Raw genomic sequence first — 22,989 nt, 5'->3', positions numbered from 1 at the left:
ACGTTTATTGGGACGGGGTGTTACTGTCCTTGATAACCTTAAACTGGAAAGGCAGCCTTCAAATATAAAACTATCTCCCTGCCTCCTGTCTCTTATGCTACTTACTGGCACCAGTTTTAACTTCAAGTAGGACTTTTGACTTCCAGGTTTTGGAAGTGGGAGCCAACTAAGAAAACGTTCACTTTTGGGGGGAGGGAGGGAGGGAGGGAGGGAGGGAGGGAGGGAGGGACCACTTGCTACTCACTAACATATCTGCTAATGCTGCTCAGTGCCATTTTCCCAGGCCAGGGCTTCTTTCTCACAGCCCATAGGGGTTGTACTGAATGTGATGCTGCATAGGCATGATTTGGTTGTGTGCTGCTCTCACAGGGGCAAGAAAACCCGTGTAGAACAAACTCGAAGGCAATGATTTCTGGACTGCTCAAATGTGTAATCCTAGCCAAATAGGCCATGACCTGACTTGAGGGTCGCCTCCTGGACTAAAGCTGCTTAGCTAGCCATCGTCCATATTTCCTGAACATTTTCGTGCTGATTTGATGTTTGTGTGTGTGTGTGTTTCAAAATGTCTATTTGAGGGAGGAAAGGCATTTTGAAATAAGAGTGCTAGTTCCAGGTTTCTTGGGGTCTCATTATTGCTGCCCCTATGCCAGCACATTCACTAGATCATATTGGTGGTGACAGTAGCTAGTGTTATTTTTCAAAGCTTCTTGGCTTTAAAAAAGCCCCCAAACCTGTTTGGCTACCAAAACCAGCTTCCTGCACAAACCTTTTCATGAGTTATCATGTATCCATGTTCATATGTCCTTATGAAATGGTAGCTTCAGAAACAATGCCAAAGAATGGGCCACGTGAATCAATAAATGGCATTCAAGGATTTAGATACTGAAAGGAACAACACAGGCCCCAAATGATAGCTGAGTTGAATAATAATAATAATAATAATAATAATAATAATAATAATAATTTTTATTTATACCCCACCCTCCCCAGCCAAGGCCGGGCTCAGAGCGGCTTACAAGCAATAATAAAAACAAGTTAAATGATTACAACTGTCAGGGGCTCAGGAGCAGGAGCACTGGGGAGAGAGGAAATGGAGAGCGAAGGGGAAGAATCCGAGGGCAGCTTAGGGGAGTATGACAGTGGCCCGAGAGATTCCATAAGCTTCTCCAGCGAATCAGAAGATTCCCAGAAGGGGGCGCCGACGGTCAGGGCAAGAGGGGTCCCAGGGGGGACGCACCAGAAACAAGGAGCCAGAGGGGAACCCCAAAGCAGCAGTGGGGGACCAGGACCAGTTTCCCCACCAGAGCGTAGTGGGGGGGGAAGAGTCACATGTGTCAGGGCCAGCGTCTCCTCCAGCGGGGAGAGAAAGTGAGTCAGGGCTGACCACGCCTCCAACGGAGGGGAGGTCAGTTGCAGCTAGCCCCCCCAGAGGGGGAAGCAGTGACAGCAGCAGTGAAAGGGTCAGGAGGAAAGTTATGGGCTGGGCGCGCGCGCCAAGTTCAAATGTACAGGCGCGGGGGACAGCAGGAGACCCGGATGGGGAACCAGCTCCTAAAGCCCGCCGGAGGGAGGGGGAAGGCTCAGGGGATTCAGCGTCAGAAGAGTCTAGAAAGGTCGAGACCCCAACGGACAGGCGGAACCAGAGGCGGAAGGAACAGAGGATGAGGTGGAGTAAGGCTAGAGTCTTAAATTGGTGTCTGGGGGGAGGAGACTCAGACGGAGCATCAGCGGTCTGACAGTTGAGACGTAGAGCTGCGCGCTGCGGCTCTGGAAGTGAAACTGAACTTCAATAAATACTTTTGTACTTAACAACGAAGCAGCGTTGGTCCTTTGTGAGCTGGGACCTCGGGCAGCTCTGACAACAACTTAAAAACAAAATTAAAAATACAACATTAAAATATTGAAACAATTAAAATATTAAAATGTAGCCTCATCGCAGGAGGAGAAGGAAAAGAAAAAAGAAAGAGAGGGAGGGAATCAAATTGGCTCCAAGCCAAAGGCGAGGCGGAACAACTCTGTCTTACAGGCCCTGCGGAAAGAAATCAGATCCTGCAGGGCCCTGGTCTCATAAGGCAGAGCGTTTTACCAGGCTCTGTGTTGAAAAGGCCCTGGCTCTGGTTGAAGCCAATCTAACTTCCTTAGGGCCCGGGACCACTAGGGTGTTGTTATTTATGGACCTTGAGGCTCTCCGTGGGGCATACCAGGAGAGGCGGTCCCGTAGGTACGAGGGTCCTAGGCCGTGAAGGGCTTTAAAGGTCAAAAGCAGCACCTTAAATCTGATCCTGTACTCCACCGGGAGCCAGTGCAGCTTGAAAAGCACTGGGTGAATATGCTCCATGGCAGAGACCCCGTGAGGAGCCTCGCTGCAGCATTCTGCACCCGCTGGAGTTTCTGGGACAGCTTCAAGGGCAGCCCCGCGTAGAGCAAATTACAGTAGTCAAGCCTGGAGATGACCGTCGCATGGATCACTGTGGCCAGGTTGGGGCGGGAAAAGTAATACACACAGAGATACAAAATATATTTTACATACACATAGAAGAAACTATGGCAGTGCAGATGCAGTCCAAGAAACTGGTTGTGGATGAGCGTCCTCACCTGCCCTGCCATGTGGACGCTCAGGCACACCCTAAGGCGGCATCATGAGAAAGGGGCCTCTTCCGCCCCACTTCCAAGGGCACCGTGGATGTTGCTGCACAGCCAGGTGGAACGTCACATCCAGACCCTGCAGGCAGAGCTGCCAATCTGGCAAGCAAAACAGTCTGCGGGGATTGCGCCTTTATTTATATATTTTCTTAGGCAGCAATTCTGCTAGTCATGGAATAATTGGTTACATGTGGGGGTTCCAAGGGAGATTTGTGATGCAATGCTGGGGCATGGATTTCTTGAAGATGTCTGCCTGCAATGGTTTGGCATCTGCAAGTGCAATGGTGTGAGCTGGACATTCAGAACAGCTGTCAATCTCTCCCTTACATGGGATGATATTCCTTTATGCTTGATCACTTTAGTCTAGCCTTAGAAACATAGAACTGTAGAACTGGAAAGCACCACAAGGGTCATCTAGTCCTACCCCTGCAATGCAGGAATCCTTTTGCCCAACGTGGGCTTTGAACCCACAGCCCTGAGATTAAGAGTCTCATGCTCTTTCCAACTGAGCTATCCCGCTTAGCTGATGGGGGGGGAGGGGGGGTTTCCATGTTTTTGTAACATTTCTTTATAAATTGCAAATCAATGGCCTCCATACATTTGACTTGGAAGAATATGAGCCAGACAAAAGTTTTAAGGCTGGATATTGACTGCACACAATGTCTGCTTCCTGGACAGACACATTCTTTGTTCACTCACTCATTTGGAAGAAAACACCTCACTTCCTGTTATTTTTCAGACCTCAGCTAGCTGCACAATTTCCAAAAGAGTAGTTGGCCTATCATGGTTGATGGGGAAATCCTGATCAGTCAAAGGGAAGGGAGGACTGTCCACAGGCTGCAGAGTGTATGACGCATGGGAGCAGAGCTACTATTCCACTTACAGTGTAAAGCAAAACAGCTATTATTTGTTTCTGCTAAAATGTTAATATCCAAAAGGATCCTATGTGGAAGGAAGGAAGGAAGGAAGGAAGGAAGGAAGGAAGGAAGGAAGGAAGGAAGTGTTACAGAAAGTCCTAGTGCCCATGCATAGGTTTTATGCCATAGCAGAGAAGCCTAATCACGTTGAGCATGCATACAGGCAGCGCATCAGAGCACATCAGCAGGCACAAGGCATCACGGGAGAGAGGTTGTTATCAAGATGGCACCCGTAAAGGCAAGTTGGGTTGAGTGAAAGAGTGATATGAGACTCTAAGATCTTTGTCCACACTGCTGCTTCTCCCATGCCCAGAAAGCAGGCGACCGAGCAGTTTCCCACTTGACCCACCCTTCCTAGGCATGAGCGGTTTCCCCCTTGCCTCACTCCTTTCCCATGGAATGGAAAATTCATTCTTTAGTTCTAAATTGGAATAAACGGCAATCCAGAGAAAACCCAAATTGCCGTTTGCTCTGCGTGAGCAGTATGAGCTGCTTTCCCTGGGGTGGGGTGGGGGGAAGCAGTGGGACAGAGAAGTTGAAGCATGCATGAGCCCACTAGCAAATGCTGTAACACAATTTTGTAGGCAATCCAGCCCAGGAAGACTGACACAGTCACCGTGCACCCCATTCTGCAAAGATTTATTACTTATTTATTTTGCAATGGACAAATATTCTTCAGAACCTTTCAGTTGACTACACGGAGAAAAATCTCCATGAAGCTACATTCCAGGGGACATGTAGTCCTGTGAAACAGACTAATCACAGTGATTTCCCCAGAAGATGGCTATGACATTGATGTTAGACACATCTATGACGCTAGGCAAAAAAATTCATGGACGTCCCATGCCAATATTCGTAATGTACTTACAAAATTGACATCCTTCAAAGCGACAGAGATGGGATGGATGGCTCTCTGAGAAATGTACGCAGTATGGATGAAAACATCTGTGCAGTCACTAATGGAAGCAGTCCATCGATAGTATAGATGGAGGCTCCCCATCCCTGATTTATACTTCCTTGAAAACCCTCAAGGAAGAGCTGGAAGAGAACATAATGGATATTGAATTCCACCAACTTCAAAAAATGTACTGGAAGATATTAGTATAAAAGTGGCCTGAGATTGTACCATTGGTTTGACATCCCAAAACCATGTCGACAGCACTGAAGCAAATATGAGAACACGATCACTTCCTCCCAAGGTCCCCAGTACTTCCACTTCATCAATCAGTTCCTCCCTGTTGGTGAGGAGCAGGTCCAAAACATGATGATCCCCTTGTTCCTTCCTCCACGTTCTTGGAAATGAAATTGTCAGTGAGGCAATGGAAGAATTTTTTGGACCTTACATTCCTGGCAAAGTGTGAGTTCCAACAGATACTGGAGAACTTGAAGTCCCCAATAATAATAATAATAATAATAATAATAATAATAATAATAATAATAATATTTTATACCCCACCCATCTGGCTGAGTTTCCCCAGCCACTCTGGGTGGCTCCCAATCAAGTGTTAAAAACAGTACAGCATTAAATATTAAAAACTTCCCTAAAGATAGGCTAGCTGCTTATTTCCTTCACATCTGAAGGGAGGGTGTTCCACAGGGCAGGTGCCACTACTGAGAAGGCCCTCTGTCTGGTTCCCTGTAACCTCACTTCTCGCAATGAGGGAACCTCCAGAAGGCCCTCAGCGCTGGATCTCAGAATCCGGGCTGAACAATGGGGGTGGAGACGCTCCTTCAGGTATACAGGACCGAGGCAGTTTAGGGCTTTTAAGGTCAGCACCAACACTTTGAATTGTGCTCGGAAACGTACTGGGAGCCAATGCAGATTTCTCAGAACCGATGTTATATGGTCCCGGCAGCCACTCCCAGTCACCAGTCTAGCTGCCGCATTCTGGATTAATTGCAGCTTCCGGGTCACCTTCAAAGGTAGCCCCATGTAGAGCGCATTGCAGTAGTCCAAGCGGGCGATAACTAGAGCATGCACCACTCTGGCCAGACAGTCTGCGGGCAGGTAGGATCTCAGCCTGCGTACCAGGTGGAGCTGGTAGACAGCCGCCCTGGACACAGAATTGACCTGCGTTTCCATGGACAGCTGTGAGTCCAAAATGACTCCCAGGCTGCGCACCTGGTCCTTCAGGGGCACAGTTACCCCATTCAGGACCAGGGAATCCCCCACACCTGCCTGCCCCCTGTCCCCCCAAAACAGTACTTCTGTCTTGTCAGGATTCAACCTCAATCTGTTAGCCGCCATCCATCCTCCAACCGCCTCCAGGCACTCACACAGGACCTTCACCGCCTTCACTGGTTCTGATTTAATGGAGAGGTAGAGCTGGGTGTCATCTGCATATTGATGAACACCCAGCCCAAACCTCCTGATGATCTCTCCCAGTAGCTTCATATAGATATTAAAAAGCATGGGGGAGAGGACGAGACCCTGAGGCACCCCACAAGTGAGAGCCCAGGGGTCTGAACACTCATCCCCCAACACTACTTTCTGGACACAGCCCAGGAGGAAGGAGCGTAACCACTGTATGACAGTGCCCCCAGCTCCCAGCCCCTTAAGACGGTCCAGAAGGATGTTATGGTCGATGGTGTCAAAGCAGCTGAGAGATCCAGCAGAACTAGGAAACAGCTCTCACCTTTGTCCCTAGCCCGACGGAGATCATCAACCAGCGCAACCAAGGCAGTTTCAGTCCCATGGTGAGGCCTGAATCCCGATTGGAAGGAATCCAAATGGTCCGCATCCTCCAGGCGTGCTTGGAGTTGTTCAGCAACCACCCGCTCAATCACCTTGCCTAAGAATGGTAGATCTGAGACTGGGCAATAGTTGGCCATATTGGCCGGGTTTAAAGATATTTTTTTTAAGAAACAGTTTAATGACCGCCTCTTTCAGCGGGTCTGGGAAGGCTCCCTCACAGAGGGAAGCATTCACCACTCCGCAGAGCCCATCGCCCAGCCCTTCCCGGCTTGCTTTTATCAGCCAGGATGGGCAAGGATCAAGGAGACAGGTGGTCGGTTTCACTTGCCCAAGCAGCCTCTCCACATCCTCAGAGGCAACAGATTGGAATTGATCCCATGCAACAAGACTAGACAGAACTCTAGCACTCCCCCGCCCTGGCCCTGCTCCCACGGTGGAGTCTACCTCCTTCTGAATCTGAGCGACTTTATCTGCAAAAAAACTTTGCAAAAGCATTGCAGGAGATCTTGGGGTCCCTACCAGGCCCCGGTGGTGCAGGTGGTTCCGATAGATTGTGAACCACCTGAAAAAGTCTCCTGCTGCTGTTTTCTGCAGATGCAATAGAGGCGGTGAAGAAGGCCCTCTTTGCTGTCGCCATTGCCACTTGATAGGCTCGACGTTGAGCTCTAGCCCGTGTCTGGTCTGATTCAGAATGAGTTTTCTGCCACCGGCACTCTAGCCGTCTCAACGATTATTTCATCGCCCTCAGCTCCGGGGAAAACCACAGGGCTGTCTGGGCTCCATGCAATCGGAGAGGGTGCTTCGGAGTCAGACAGTCAATAGCCCTGGCTAACTCCGCATTCCAGCGTGCCACCAGGGAATCAGCTAAAAGGCCATCAACTTGGGATAAAACATTCCCTACCACTCTCTGGAAGCCAATTGGATCCATTAAGTAGCAGGAGCGGACTATCCGAATCAGTCCCACCTCCCTGCAGAGGGGAATAATAATAATAGATTTTATTTATATCCCGCCCTCCCCAGCCGAAGCCGGGCTCAGGGCGGCTAACAACAATAAAACAATACAAAACTTATTCAGTGACAGCCCCATGGAGACCATGCTTTCCACAAAGTCCCGAGCAGCCCCTTGTAAGGTTGTGTCGGCATGGATTTTAAAATCCCCTAGGACAACCAAACTAGATGTCTCCAGGAGAACATCCGCCATGACCTGAAGCAGCTCGGGCAGGGAATCCTTGGTGCAGCGGGGAGGTCGGTACACCAACAGGAATCCTGTACTGCTCCTATTGCCCAACTTCCAGAACATGCACTCAGAAAACTGGGTCTTCCCAATAGGACGCCTGGTGCAGACTAATGACTTCCTAAAAATCACTGCAACGCCCCCTCCCCACCCACATGACCTGGGTTTCTGTGCGTAAGAGAAACCTGGGGGGGGGGGCAAGGACAGGCCCATCTGCTTCATCCAACCAGGTCTCTGTCACACATGCCAGGTCAAATCCACAATCAGGTCGTGGATGGCAGTGGTTTTATTCATCATTGACCTGGCATTACACAGCAACACTTTCAGGTCATGTACGTTTCTCTTGCTGATTCCAGTATCCTTCCGGTCAGGACCAGACCTGCAGGCAGGGATAGTCCTCAAACAACGACTAAGCCTGCTATATCTCTCCTTTTTGAATGTTTAGTAACCTGCTGTAGGAAGGCCTCATCCAAGTCTTCAGTCTGGCTTGGAGGTCTATATAGCAGACCCCCACAATAAGGTCACTGGTCTTTTTCTCTCCTACATTTTTTACCCATATACACCGGTACCTCGGGTTAAGAACTTAATTCGTTCTGGAGATCCAGTTAGCTGAAACTGTTCTTAACTTGAGGTACCACTTTAGCTAATGGGGCCTCCCGCTGCCACCATGCGATTTCTGTTCTCATCCTGAAGCAAAGTTCTTAACCCGAGGTACTATTTCTGGGTTAGTGGAGTCTGTAACCTGAAGCATCTGTAACCCGAGGTACCACTGTACTCTCCATCTGCCTTCTATGCTCCAGGTCACGGATCCCTTCACAAGTGCACACATCCTGGACAGACCGCTCTGCTCTATCAAGAAATCCCTCCACTTGCCCAGTAGCTCCAAGTGCAGATAGGAAGGCCTCAATTGCTGTGCCTTTTCCTCCCGCAAGTGCTTGCACTTGATGCAGGGGCAGTTTTGCACATTTTCAGGCAGGAAGGCAAACATGGCACAGGCGCTTCCGGGTGCTGCAGCAGCTCTCTCAGCCCCCAGCCTCCTGGTCCTATGCCCACCACGAGACCACACTCCAGCCCTCTCCCTCACAAGGCCCCTGCTTAGGTGTCCTGGTCACGAGCTCCCAGAGACTGCAAGCAGCTAAGTCAAGCTGCTGCTGCTGGCTGCTAAATCATTCCACAACTCACTTACTGCAATGCAAGGGGTTGGACTAGATGATCGTTGGGGCCCCTTCCAACTCTACAATTCTGATTCCTCCTCCAGCCTGGCTTCCTCTCAGCAGTAGCCCCTCCCACTCATACCATGCACTCTAGCTGAGCACGTGGCCCCCCACAAACAAAATCACAACCAAGCCTCCAAACAGCTACCATTTCTACCGTCCCCCTTCTTTTATAGCATGAAGTAGCACCTCAGAGATGAACATATTTGCTTACATCTGCACATATTGAAGGTAATTACTAAAGTATGTATTTACTGGCTGACTGATAAACAAAGAAAAATACACAATTGTTTTTGAGCTCTTTAAATATTAGTTTGTAGCCACATTTTGATTCAGACCATCTCTGATGTGCTTTTTATAACAAAACACGGGGGGTGGGGGGTGATGTCCCCCTTATTCTTGCCCCTACCATCCCAAAAATCGTTGTTATCATTCCAGACCTAGTTGCAGAGCATAGAATTGCTCTCCTGGGGCTTATTTCTGAGTAGACATTTATATATTGCGCTGTTACTATACATGTCTAGTATAAATCACATGTATTCCTTGGGTGGCTAACACAAACAGCAAACGAACATAGCAACTCTCCAAAGTTGTCTCCAAAGTTAGTCTGATTCCTGCAGACTAAGGTCTATGGACTACAGCTCTGCTAACCAAAGGACAGATCAAGAATGCTGTGTATCAGAGATACAGTATTAATGCAAAAAAATGAATACATTGATAAGCTACAATGGTATCTTGAAAGGGGCATTTCAGGTCCTCTCAAAATGTTTTCCTCTTCCTTCCTTTATCACATGCTCAAATACAACTGCAACACATGGCTAATGAATATAGTAAATGTTTTATTATTATTATTAGTAGAATGTTATCCAAAATTACAATTCATCAACTTCAAAATAATATATATGTCAGTCAGTCAAAGTTTATTGCTTATAGCCAAAGGCTGCTCCAATGTATACAATATATATCAGTCCGTAACCAAGAAGTCATTCATTGTATGTAATGTATTCAATTTCATCATCAGCTGAAGATTCATCTTTGAAACAATTAATTCAATCCGGATATACTGTCTTGGACTTCATCCACTGAAAGGTGTCATGGTGTTCCCCGCCAGCAATTCATTTCGTTGACTACTTCTTGGTTATGGACTGATATATATATTATATTGAAGTTGATGAATTGTAATTTTGGATGACATTCTACTACTACTAATAACACATTTACTATATTCATTAGCCACGTGTTTCAGCTGCATTTGAGCAGATTATTCTGTATTGCAACACAGGGGTTTGTTTTTGTCTCTATAGTTGTTCCTTTATCACATGGCATAAGAAAAGAAACCGTCTTCAAACAGCGGCAGAGCCAGCCGCTCGGGCACCCGGAGCAGCGCACACCCCGTGCACCTGGGGGCCGGGCGATCCGCCCAGGGCGGTGATCGGCGTGGCGGTGATCTGCCCGGGGGGGGGGGATTTTGTCTCCCTCCTCTGGGATGACATCTGGGTCAGTCCGCCCCCACCGCCCCCCTTCCTACGCCCCTGCCTTCAAAGCACTGTGGAAAGAACCTGCCTGGAAACAGGTGAGAATGGGCATAGTCTTTGTATAATGAATGATTTGCAATGTAGGAGGTGTCTGCCTCTTTCTGTGTGAAGTGCTCAAGCTCATTTCTATGGGCTCAGTAAAAAACTGTAACAGAGACAGAGATAAAGAGGTGGAGGAGAAGGAGAGAGAAGGCCTCCTGGATTTTTAGAACTTGCAAGATAACCTTTTTGCAAACAGTAGTTGCAACTATGACTAGGGCCATGGCCTGTAGTAGGGGAGTTAATCCAGTCCTCCCATGCTGTGGTCCTCATGCAAACTGCCTCCCCGCAAGCTGCTGTTTGCATTGGGAGGAAAGCACCCTTTGGTAGCAGTGGGATCCCTACTACTGTAATTCAAGCAGCAGCTTCAGGGGAGATTTTCTTTGGGACTGTGGTAGTAGCTCTTTGTTCCTCCTCCCTGGCACAATGGCCTTAACCCTGTTCGCCCTGGGAGGCTGCTATTTATAACTGTAAAATATACTCACATGATTTAAGTGTGAACACTTGTAGTTTGGCCCTCCATCTACCAGATTCTTATGGTGCTAGTCCCTCATTCCTACTACCATACCTTGCAGTCTCCTCCTGCCTATGAATGTAGGAAATGAATGAAGAACAAAGGATCTCTTTTAGTGCTTGACAGATTATGTCACAAGAGAGAGATGGAAAGGTGTACCACTTTTTCAATCTACAGTTCCTAGAGTTTCCTGCACAAGCAAGCACATTACCTATCTATCTGCACACACGCACACAGGCACACAAACAAACAAACAAACACAAACATGCATACACATTCTAACACTACTTCTGTTTGGCTCCAGGAAATATCACCATAAAGATATAGAGCAATATAAACTCTGTCCAATTGTCCTTGTCCTTGCACAAAGAGAGGCAAAGCAGGGATGCTCGATAGCCGTGAGCTGCATCCTTGTCTCTTGGCCCCATTAAAGCCTCCAAGTGCTCAAGAACCCTGCAGAGTCAATCATCTAAATCATGCCGGAAGACGGGTTCCTTGCTGCACACCTTCAACCTCCAACAGGTGAAGGGCACTGAGGCCTGATGGTGGGGATGGAACAGGAGAGGTGCCACCTAAAGCATCTAACACATAACTTTGATCATTTCCATAGGGCAATCAAATGGGCGATCAAGTAGCCTTGGTCTTTTCCCACCCCCCAGCCGGCCTCAGGTAAAGTATCCTCTCTTCCCTTCTCACCATGCTTGGACCTCACCTGTTGTCATCTGAATGGGTTCAGGAAGACAAGAGATTGTGATGAATGAGTATGTGAGTCCTCGACAAATGCTGCAATGCCCATCTTCTTCCCACCCATCCCTGATTTTGGCATGACAAGATTTTAAAATGTAGCCTGTTACAAAATCAAGTTTCAAAAGATTTGATGTACCAAAATGTGACATTAAGGTGTTGCTCATAATTTAAAATGCTGATTTACCAGATGAGAATACTTGAGTCTTCAAATGCTGTAGACAAAGACCTGCCAATGAGGATATTTCAACCAAATGGTGAACGTCCAGATTAAGAGCAGACAAATTCCACACTAAGTTAAACTTTTCCGTTTGGATTTAAACATTTCAGATACTGATGTTGACAACAGAGAAAATAAGTGAAAAATGTTAGCATCTTGTGGCAGCAGATGGGGATTTTGAGAGCAGTTACCTTTTTTTTAGGATATGCTTTTCATAAAATAAAATCAATGGAGATGGAAAATGTATAAGCAGGGTAATAGTTATCCACAACACTTTAGCTGCAGAGACATATCAGTGCTTTGCTAGAATGCATCCTCTGCATGTAGAACGTCCCAGATTAAATCCCTGGCATCTCCAGTTAAAAGGAAATCTGCCTTCAGTCTTAAATTGCTACCACCAGTCAGAATAAGAATTAGATGGTCTGACTCAATATGACATAATATGGTGTGTGTTTTTTTACAGAATATGGCTTTGGATCAGACACATTTGCTAATCAGAATCTGTTTACAGCATTGGTGTCATGGAAGTTCAGAAAGCAGCTACAACCAAGAACGTGGGACGTGGCTGCACGTGGGCCATGGAAGCCCTCTTTCTCCCCTGCATTGCCAATATTTGGGTTTGTCATTACTTTCCGTGGGAGAATCGTGAGCACTTCCACCTCATCCCCAGGATTTTGCTTAGGATTTACTCACCCCACCTTACTGAAGGGGCAGCTGGGGAAGGAGGGGAGGACTCCACTGAGCGGTGCGTCAGTCCCCTCTTACAAACACAGCCACATGCATGGAAGGACTGGGCGGCGGTCTGAACCTCCTTCGAAAGGGATGAACCCCTTCCTCACACTCTCTTTGACATTTGTTTTAAACAGTGATTGTAATATATGGAATATATTGCAGGAAGACATTGTTTATGCAAGGCTAGATTGCATTCAAGAATGCAGGAAGCAAACACTTTCTAGAATGCTTTTTGGAAGAGAGAAATACGTGGCTTAACTCAGGGCAAAATATCACCCTCTCCGAGTATTATTGGCTCACTCTCTTTCCATTCCTTCTCTTGCACTTCTAAGCTTGTATGCTTTGTAAAGCAGAGACTACCCTTTTGTAATGGTATAACTCTAATCTCATGCAGTAAGAGACAAATTTACTGCGTTCATCTATAATTCTCAACAGCCATAAAGCTTTGCTTTGCCTCAGACATTCTATCAGGCATTTAATAGTAATGCTGCATAAAAACCAATTTCCCAAGCAGCTGGTGCCTTTATGTTTAATAACTCTCATTATTGTTATATTTTGTGGCAAAAGGCATCATCAACTGATCAGTTTGCCAAGATGTGAAATGCAAGATGCGCAGTTTAGAGAATATTTCAGGGCAGAGAAATGGTATTTCACTTTGAACTTCACACGTGGAGCTTCCCTTTGCTCTGTGCTCAATACTTTTGATTCAGGCACAAAGTGATCTCCATGCTGTGTCTTTGGAGCCTGAGCTATTGTGACGGTGGACACATCTGGCTAATTAGTATTCTGGTCTAATGTTGGTACAGAGAATGTGTAGGAAGCCAAAGGACAGCACTGCAAAAATTACAGGTGGTGCAGCCGTGGCGCAGCCAGGAGCCTCTCTTAGAATTCAGGTTGACATACGTGGGGCTGCCTCTGATGGTCTCAAGTGCCCTGGGAGTATCGCCAAAGGCCTGCTTAGCCAATTTCTCTACAATTAATTTTAGGGGAGCATAGGTTTACTCTCTGAACAAATGGCACAGTTTTTCATGGTGGCACATAGGGAAGTACTTTGGCTTTGATTTACTGAACATTTTCTTTCCAACTGCATAGGTTTTACTTAGAACAATCTCTTAAAATAAACATGCTCCCTATTGTGACCATAACTACTTCCCCTCTGTTTTTGTTACCTTTTCTGGCTTGAAAATTATTGGTAATGGAACTTGGCAATATGGAGTGGTGCCCAGGGGGGTCTCTGTGCTGTTGAAAGACATCCATCAGTGGGAGAGCGGGATTCTAGTCAATTATTCTGCCTCCCCCTTCAGCCCCTTGCCCAGCCCCTGTATCTGTTCTAGAGAGCCCCACCACCCTACACAGCAGATTTAGCAAAGGCTGCAGGGGAGGGGAAATGGCCCAAAATGGCCTCTCTTCCCATTCCACTGAGGGGTGCCTTCCATCAGCAGAGGGACACCAACAGATATTACCCAGAAACTTCCATTTATATTATAGGGTATTGTGGAACATTTCCCTCAGTGAATTGAGAGGATCATAGGGGAAGTTTGGGGCTTGTTTTCCTCCTCTGCCCTTAAAAGGGGGGGAAACCTCTGGTTATTATTTAACAACACTTTCACCTCCATGTGCCACAAATACTCCTTTTTGGGGCTTCCTTAAACTTGTTTCGTGTGGGCCAGCGCAAGCAGCGGAGATCTTTGCTCTACTTTCCCTCCAGCTCAGTGTAGCGTTTCTTTTCGCAATTAAAAACCATGTAGTTCTGCGTGACTCAGACTGCTGTCACGTGATCAGGATTCTCTTGAACTTCTATGCACTCAATCTCTTCCCGCTCCTTTCGTTTGGCTCGTTTCTTTTTCTTGTGGTGCTTTTTGGAGGGTGGGAAAAATGTTAGGAAGACAGGTAAGATTACAAAACAGTGCAGAAGTGTGCAACTGCCAGTGAGCAGCAAGCATTTGAACAGTGTGAAGGTCAAGTTTGAAGGCACGAAAAGGAGGGGGACCAACCCAATAAGAAAAGAAGTAACGTTTTGCAAAATTGCTGTTCCGTGTTCTTGGAGGGAGCTTTTGATACACTGAGTTCGGGTGTGCTCAGTTGCTAGTACAAATGTGTAAAGCAGGGGTGCACAGTGATCTATGGAAAAATTCAAAGTGTAAATAAGGCACAGTGTGGAAACGCAATCCATGTCAACGTTCCACAAAGTCATCAAGCCAAGAACACCCAACTCTATTGAGGTGACAGTGAGAATTAACCAGAAGTTCCCTAGAGGATGGATCACCAGGAAGAAGGTAAGCAGCAACACCAGTAAGATGCCAAAGCTTGAAATCAAGACCGGCATGGTTACAGAGAGGCTGTATTGGTCCATGAAGACAAAGGTGGGGTTGAACACGATGAACTTGATGCTCTGCTTCAGAGACAGGGGTCTCAGCTTCTCCAGTAACTCGATAACATCTCTCTGTGTTTTTTCACTAGTCCTAGCCACAAGGTACATGCGGGATGCAATTATGCTATTAACATTTCCAGCCTTGGAAAAAATGATATCATTTTTGAAGTGCTGGAATTCTGGCTTTCTTAAAAAGGAGCTTTGCAGGATGCTATGGAAATAGCTTTTGTTGGTGGCACTAATATTCCCAGCTTTCAGATATTGGTAATACTGTTGAATCCAGGACAGGGTGTTGAAACCTTCAGTCAGCTTCTTTAAGTCATCTTGGACGGTGCCGTTCCAGTACTCAAGGGGCTCGTAGATATAGAACCCTATCACTGGGCTGTAGTTGCTAAAGTACTTCTGTTGAACGACAGCATAGGAGACACTTGGAGAATTGCTGGAGAGAAGATTGATAATATTGGCTCCATCGCTGATCTGCAAGCAGCCCATAAAGGAAAAGGAAGCATAAATGAGATACAGTATCACCACAAAGGGCTTAACATAGATATTAGTAATCCATTCATTATAATGCTCCCGCAGGAAATGTTGAATAAAGTGGTTCTGGTACGGATCAGTTTCGTGGTGAGAAGAGTGGTGGTAGCCATCACTCATCATGGTTTGGAACCAAATAGGCTTCCTTTCCAGGTATTCTGCTGAGGGGATTTTACAGCAGAAGATGCTGTGGTACCGATTCTGCTCCAACTGTCCAGCAAAGACCAGGCAGGAACCAAAGAAGGAGAAGATGTAGAAGTAGTTCAACAGGATGGAGATGCACATGTTCTGGCAGAAGACTTTCACAGCCTCAATGTTGGTGAAAGGACTAGCACCCATGCCAAAGGCGATGAAGTACAAGGAGCTTGTCATGGTGTAGGAGACCATCACATCAGAGTAGGCGTCGGCAACCCTGTCTTTGAAGGGCAGGCTTTCTCTGGTCCGGCGCCATCCTGACAGAAGTTCAAACACTCCTTTGGTTCCATGACCTATAGCAATGACAACAGGGCCATCTATTAATTTCTTTTCATTGATTATCACATTTCTTTCTCTAACTGTACTTATGAATAAAAAAATTTTTTTCCTGCCAGTAGCACCTTAAAAACCAACTAAGTTAGTTCTTGGTATGAGCTTTCGTGTGCATGCACACTTCTTCAGATATTCTTCAGTGTGCATGCACACGAAAGCTCATACCAAGAACTAACTTAGTTGGTCTTTAAGGTGCTACTGGCAGGAAAACTTTTTTTTTGTTTTGACTATGGCAGACCAACACGACTACCTATCTGTAACTGTACTTATGAATGATCTTGATATGTCTACATATAACTGATGCAAAATGTCACACAGAATATATTTATTTAGATTTATTATATTGCAGAACACATTGTCGAAATCTAATCTTGAGCTTCAGAGCATAGACAACAGAAGTTAGGCTATCCTTGTGCAGATAAGGGCATAGCAGGACCACCACTGAGGCCACTTGTCTCAAGTGACAATAGTGGGTCTAGGCTACACAGCTGCTCCTTCAGAGGCAGTGTACCCCTTCCACACCCACCCAGCACCAGATTTAGGGCAGTACAGGTGGTTCCCCATCAAGGGTGCTGATTGGAGGGAATGCAAAATGGAGAAGATCCATTTGGGGATGCCAAATTTTAGCCTCGCACAGGGTGCTGTATTATCAAAGTCCACCTCTGCACCCATCTGATCTAGGGAACCACTCACTAACAATGTCTCACTCTATCTGGATTAAGCTTCAGTCAGTTGGTTTTCATCCAGTCCATGACTGAGGTCAGACATTAGTCTTGCACATCCACGGCAAACCCTGCAGATGTAAAGGAGAAACAGAACTACACATTGCTGTCACTGCACTCCCAAACTCTGGATGACCCCAGTGTGGTTTCGTGTAGATGTTAAACAGCGGGGGAAGGGGGGATCAAACCCTGTGGCACACTGAGGGCCAGGGGTGCCAAGTTGAATAGAATATTGTGGGGGCCCAGGTAAGTCCTGCCCTGCATAATCAATCACATGACACAATGCACACACACTATTTGAATTGGAATGCCCATCAACTTTGTGGGGGCCCAGCCCCCTCAAATATATTATTGTGGGGGCCAAAGCCCCCATGGCCCCTAGGAGTTGACTCCTATGCTGAGGGCTCACAAGGTCAAACAACATCTCTGAATATGGTAATCCAAACAGGACTGGAGCTATTGCCAAGTGGTGCTGCCCACCAACTTGGACAGCCATTCCAGCAAGATACCAAGGTCAATGGTATTGAAACCTGCTGCCAGATCAAGGAGGATTGACAAGGGCGGACACACACACATCCCTCTTCTGTCAGAGGTCATCGTACAGAGCAACCAAGTAATTTCTGTGCCCCAAACTGATCCTAACCTTGATTCAAGGTAGCAGTTCTACATTTTTAAACAAGCACCAGCCCAGAACCTGAACAGCCTCACTTGATTCATATGACACAGATAAATAGAGTGGAGTGTGATAAGCCTGCGGGGGTCATCCCAGTCCAAATTGCCCAGTGAGCTCACTCAGTGCTTCCATGGAACTCAAGAGCTGCCAACATTTTGGGACTCGTGGCCACATTTGAAACTGTGAGAGTGCATTGTGGGCACCAGTTACAAAATGGCTGCCATGTGGGCAAAGCATAACATAAAATTAGAGAGAGTCTAGCCCTTGCTGGTCCTGCCCCCAGAGACAACTTCATGATTCCCATGGGCAGTCAACTCTCTCCTGCTGCTCCTGGCTGTGGAGATATGTTGTGTGAAAAGAACAAGAACTCCGTTTCCGCTAATGCCGACACTAAACCAAAGCCTCCTAGGCTGCCCTCCTGTGCCCACATATCTGGGAGTAACGTGGTGTAAACCCTCTAAATTAATAAATGCCAGGGTTCTGATTAATTGGGATATGGACTGAAGTGCAGAACTGTGCCAGACAGGGAATTCCTGGGCTAGATGATGCAAACCAGCCTGGCCAAGCAAGGGCCTTTGAGGAGAGAAATCTTTTCGCCTGGGGAGTGAGGTGTTACCAAGGAGATGGTGTGTTTGCTTGAGGGGGGGCAGGAAAAGGGAGTTTGGAAGCAGGGATTCCTGGGGAAAAGGAGGAGGAAGAAGGGCTGAGATCCATCTTGGCAGAGGAGAGGGAAGGTTGTCCACAATGCTTTGGGCCATACTGTAAGATCTGCACTTCCTCCCTGTAGGTGTAAACAGGCAAATAAACCCTGTTTCTTAAAGCACAACAGTCTCTGCCGTGATACACTTGGCATTTAACCCCCTGCCCCATTCCTTACAGCCATATGAAGTTCGAGGTTTAAGAATGTGTACGAGTTAATCCATTTCTTTTGGTAGGGACTTATGTCATCAAAAGAATGCAATGAATGAACATCAAAGTGCTAACCTTTTTTGTTTTGTTTTTCCTTCTTTGTATTTAATGAATTCTGAATAAAAAATAAAGCACAGAACATTGGCAGAGAGATTCAGTGATTTAGCATGTGCAAGTGAATCTAAGTGGATTAGCCTATAAGAACTCATGCAAAAAAAAATGTTGAAAGGTATGAAAGGACTGGATGTTGGGGGGAAATATCATTTGTTATGTACTGAAGTTCTCACCCTGGGCCAGCAGGGGGATACTGTAGATAGTTCAGGTCCACATATGCAAATAAGGGATCGAAAGTGATGTTCAGTGATTGGATAGTTACAGAAAATGGTTACTGTTGCGTTCTAGTGGAGCTCTATATAAGCAGGCTGGCTGAACCCTTCAGTTCAGTTCTGTTCTGGCCTGTGAATAAACAAGAGCTGTTTGAAGAATCGCTGTGTTGTCTGATATGTTCACCCACAACTTAACATCATTAATGCTTCATTTTTTAAAAATTAAATGTATTGGCTGGGGAATTTAAAGTGGTCATCTTACTGGCCAAAATAATACTTTCCTAAATGTTGGCTTTTATACTAAAAATAGAAATGTTGTATAATTTAAATGTTGTATTTGAGCACTTCCCTCTAAAAATCAGAAAGGAAACATCAGCCAATAACTCTGAAATAAAGCATGAAATAAAACAAATAAATGCAAACTGTTTTAAACAGAACTTGCACAAGGCACAGCAAAGTGGACTGTTTGATGACTCTCAAAGAACTAAATATTTCTAGTCTATTTACCAAGAAACATGTGAAACTGTATTTTAAGCTACTGGCCATGTCTGTGCTGCTACACACACAGGGCTGCAATCTTCTGTTAAAGGAGCTTTGCTCTCGATGTCTACAGGAATAGGGCAGGAGGCACAAGCCTGCAGCATTCCGTTTTCCTGCTTTCTGTCTAAATGCAGTTCCCATTGTGCCTGGGGAGGTGGTCTAATTAACTTTGCTTTTTGCCAGGCCAACAGGCACAGCAAGAGAACAGCAGAAAATGAAAAGGAGGCTGTGCTTATACTTGCCAAAAAGAAGGAATGAGAGGAGTGGGTACAAACAAAGCGATTGGTTATGTGCCTAAGAGAAGGCTGTTACTTTTCAACCTATAAAGCACCTGCAAATTCTGCATGCCTAGCCCAGCCTCCTTGACTGGCTTTTCAATTAATTAATAATTGATTGGAAGGGATCCCAAGGGCCATCTAGTCCAACCCCCTGCAAGCCGTCCCTGGGGAGGCTCAAACCACCAACCCTCTGGTTAACAGCCAGATGCACAGACCCATTGTGCCACCTGGAGGAGGCAGGGCAGTGGAGGTGTTGCTGCAAGGTGCACTCCTGCGGCCCTTTGTGCATGACTCTAGGCCATCTCTTGAGACAGCAAAAATGGTCACCTAATGATTGATCACACAAACACTGCTGTGTTTATAAATGGCATCTCCTTGGAGAGCCAACATCCCGCTGTGTCCAGAAGCAAAGGAATGATGGATGTCTGAGGCTGCAACAATCTTGCTAGAGGATAACATTGCCTTCCTCCGCTGCACGTTTCCTGAAGAGTGAAATCCCTCAGCCCAGCCCCGCTCTGTTATTAGGCTCAAGAAAGCCTTTGCAGCCAAATTGCAGGGGTGAGGAAGGGATGTCATGACCCAGATGCAGGTAACAGATACAACTCAAAGCTTCTCAAAGCTCATAGTTCAACTACTTAAGATTTAGGGGTGACCACCAACCTTGATGGCCTTCAAAGAGGACTAGACAAATTCATCGAGGACAAAGCTATCTACAGTCGCTAGTCATGATGCTGATTGACTGATTTCCTCCAAGGGGCTCAAATGGCTCCACATCCCCATTTTATCCTCACAACAACTGTGTGAGGTGGGCCAGGCTCAGAGGCAGTGACTGGCCTTGGGCTACCTGGCTGAGGGGGGACTGAACACCATTGACTGGGAACCCTAAGCAGGAATTGCGTTGTGGCTCTGAGGTGTGGCTTGTGGGCTTCCCACAGGCATCTCTTTGAACACTGTGGAAACAACACCCTGCGCATGATGGGCCTTTGGTCGAATCCAAGAAGGCTCTTATGATGTCCTCTTATGATGTTAGTGCTAACAATATAGCAGAAAGATATTATTAAACTAATAATTGCAGGCGTCAAGGAGAAGAGCAACATGAAACGTGCATAACATCTTTATTAACTTTCATTCAGGTTTATCCAGGCATTTGATGGCTGAAATACATTGTTCCTGGCAACCTTGAAATTATTAGCTGTGAGAGTATGTGACCGGGTATGTGACATGGGTTTGGTTTTTTTAATATTCTCAATGTCTTAAAATATGTTTTAATTTTATTTTTAATTGTATTTTTCCCCACTTTGGTGTTTGGCTTCTTGGGCTCCTTTCTTCTTCTAGCCCACGCCTGATGCACTAGGGAGTTCCCAAACAGGAATTCTATTAAGAGGAAAATACATAATTTAAACAAACAGAACCTCAGAACATTTGTTTTTTTGTACCCTCAAGGCAAACAGGAAATTTATTAGGCAAAGCAGGTTCTCAACAAAAAAGGAAGGATTGGTGCAAAAGAATAAGGATTACAATTCGTCTTGTGAAAATTCAGAGTAAGTCTACCAAAAATTGCTAGGCATTCAAAAGAAGAGTAGGGTCATGTGTTCTCTCTCTCTCTCTCTCTCTCTCTCTCTCTCTCTCTCTCTCACACACACACACACACACACACACACACACACACACACATCTCCTGCTTCCCTTTTCCACATCAAATGCAGCACACTCCTGTGGGCTGTGTGCCAGGATGCAACTTTTGCAGCTTTTCCTTTGGGAATCGCTGTGAGGCCTTAGTTGTCAGTTAGAAGATTATTTGTGTTTTGACTGTTTGAGGAACAGGATTAGCAAACACAAAGAGGTAAAAAGGAGACTCCGGATTATGATTCTACGGTGTCACCTTAACAGGAATTATCTACACAGGAACAGATGGCAAGGAGAGGTTTGCAGGAGATACTACACACACACACACACACACACACACACACACACACACACACTGGGATACACAAAAGTAAATGTGTCCTGCAAAGAGATTAGAATTGAGCCAACATGCCTACAAAGAGTTACAACCTTTAAAAGTTGCATTTTGGTTTGCCAAACACCCATACAAAAAGATTGCAAAGATTGATAGTAACATCATTTTGTTAGCAACGCTTGAAGAGTTTAAACCTTGCTAGAGATGGACCAGCACTTCACCTGAGCCTGGCTTGCAATCCAAGCTCCCAGGTTTCTCAGAAGCCTCCCACAAGGAGGGGAATAAACTTCTACATACTCGTTTCCAACTTCAATCACTTCCTGGGCAGAAGAGCTTTCCCTGCCCTAACCCCAAAATTTTTAAAGGGTTTTTTATTTTTGGACTTGCTTCTTTGTACATGACTCTCGGTATTTTATTTTTAGCATCTCTTATTGTCTGCAAGCATTTCTTTTGCCAAGGTTTGTGTTCTGTTCTGTTTTGCTCACTTGGCCAAGATTTCCATTTTCTGACAGCTGCCTTCTTGCCTCCAAAGAGCATCCTTGACTTTGCTTGTTACCTGTGCTGGCATCCTCTTGGGGCTTGGAAAGATTTGACTTTCCTTTTCAACTTCCTTTTTTGTCAATAGCCTTGTTTTTTTCAGAATTTTTCTCTTTGGGAGTCAAATGTGACTGTGTTTGACTTTGCTGGCGATTGTCTTCTGACATACATGCTGAATTGGTTCAAGTTTCCAAATCAGTTCCACAAATACTTGCATCTTGCACCAGATCCACTTCTATGCTTACTTGTCCTCTGGAAGGTTCCAGGAGCAGCTCTTCTGGGGCATGGTCATTTAGATTGTAAGTTTTACCTCTTTATCATAACAGGAACACCCAGTCAACGTGAAGGTAGCTAAACTCAGCTTTTGCAACAACTCTTCTCTTTTGGACGCCTCTTTAACTTTATTCTCCATCTCAGGATTGTCTCTGGGGATTTGGGTCGGGGGGGTGATAGTGTATCCTCGAAATGGCTATTGCCACTAAAAACATTATGTGCTGGATTCTGCCCCTCTGGGATTTTTAAAAAAAATATTTTTATTAGGTTTTACAACAAATTTTAGCATAATTACTACTGATAATATAATCACAAACTAAGTTTCAAAATATCCCCCACCCCACGACTTCCCCCAACTTCCCTTTCTGGTTTATAACACATTTGCTTCTCTTGCACATTATCTTATTCCCTAATATAGTCTGCCCCTCTGGGATTTCAAGCTGGTTTGACTGTCATCTTTCACGTATACGGTGACATCACCTCCAAGCTACCCTTCCTTGTCATTTCCAGCATTTGCGTGCAAAGATGTGTCTCACGGGTTCTCCTCCTTAACCAGCTTTCCCCCCCCCCTTTTCTTTTTTGCCCAGCTGCTTGTAACGGTCCTTCTTTTTACCTATAAGCTGCCTTGAATGCCATCAGGGGAAAAGTCGGGTATAAATTTATTGGTTGCTTTTGTTGTTGTTATGAAGCTTTAGTTACTTCCCATTTGCACATATTAGTTCAATAAAATGCATGTACACCCTAACAATGAATATAAGGGCTAACGAAATGTCTGAATTATCAAAGGATTTATTGCTAATAATAAAAAATGATAAATATAATGATAGACTAAACTGAGGTAAAATGGAAAT

At 45.8% G+C, this 22,989-nt stretch overlaps 1 protein-coding gene across 2 annotated transcripts in view; it reads right to left on the bottom strand.

Moving 5' to 3' along the window:
• Positions 1–1,977: 1,977 nt before the first annotated feature.
• Positions 1,978–22,989, bottom strand: part of PTCHD4 (patched domain containing 4) — a 59,077-nt gene continuing 38,065 nt past the window's right edge. Inside the window, exons 3-4 of one of the 2 annotated variants that reach the window (XR_014546320.1) lie at positions 10,763–15,880; positions 1,978–4,598 (exon numbers count right to left, since the gene is read on the bottom strand). Coding sequence is in view for 1 of the 2 variants with exons in the window: in XM_083606439.1 (XP_083462565.1) it covers positions 14,247–15,880 (1,634 nt within the window). In the remaining variant the exon portion in view is untranslated. Of the gene's footprint in view, positions 4,599–7,339; positions 15,881–22,989 lie in introns of those variants that run through there. The other variant, XM_083606439.1, reaches the window with a different exon arrangement.

Source organism: Podarcis filfolensis, assembly GCF_964270895.1.
Source record: "Podarcis filfolensis genome assembly, chromosome: 3".
In the NCBI taxonomy this organism is placed as follows: Eukaryota; Metazoa; Chordata; class Lepidosauria; order Squamata; family Lacertidae; genus Podarcis; species Podarcis filfolensis.
This window is presented reverse-complemented; position numbering and strand designations above follow the sequence as displayed.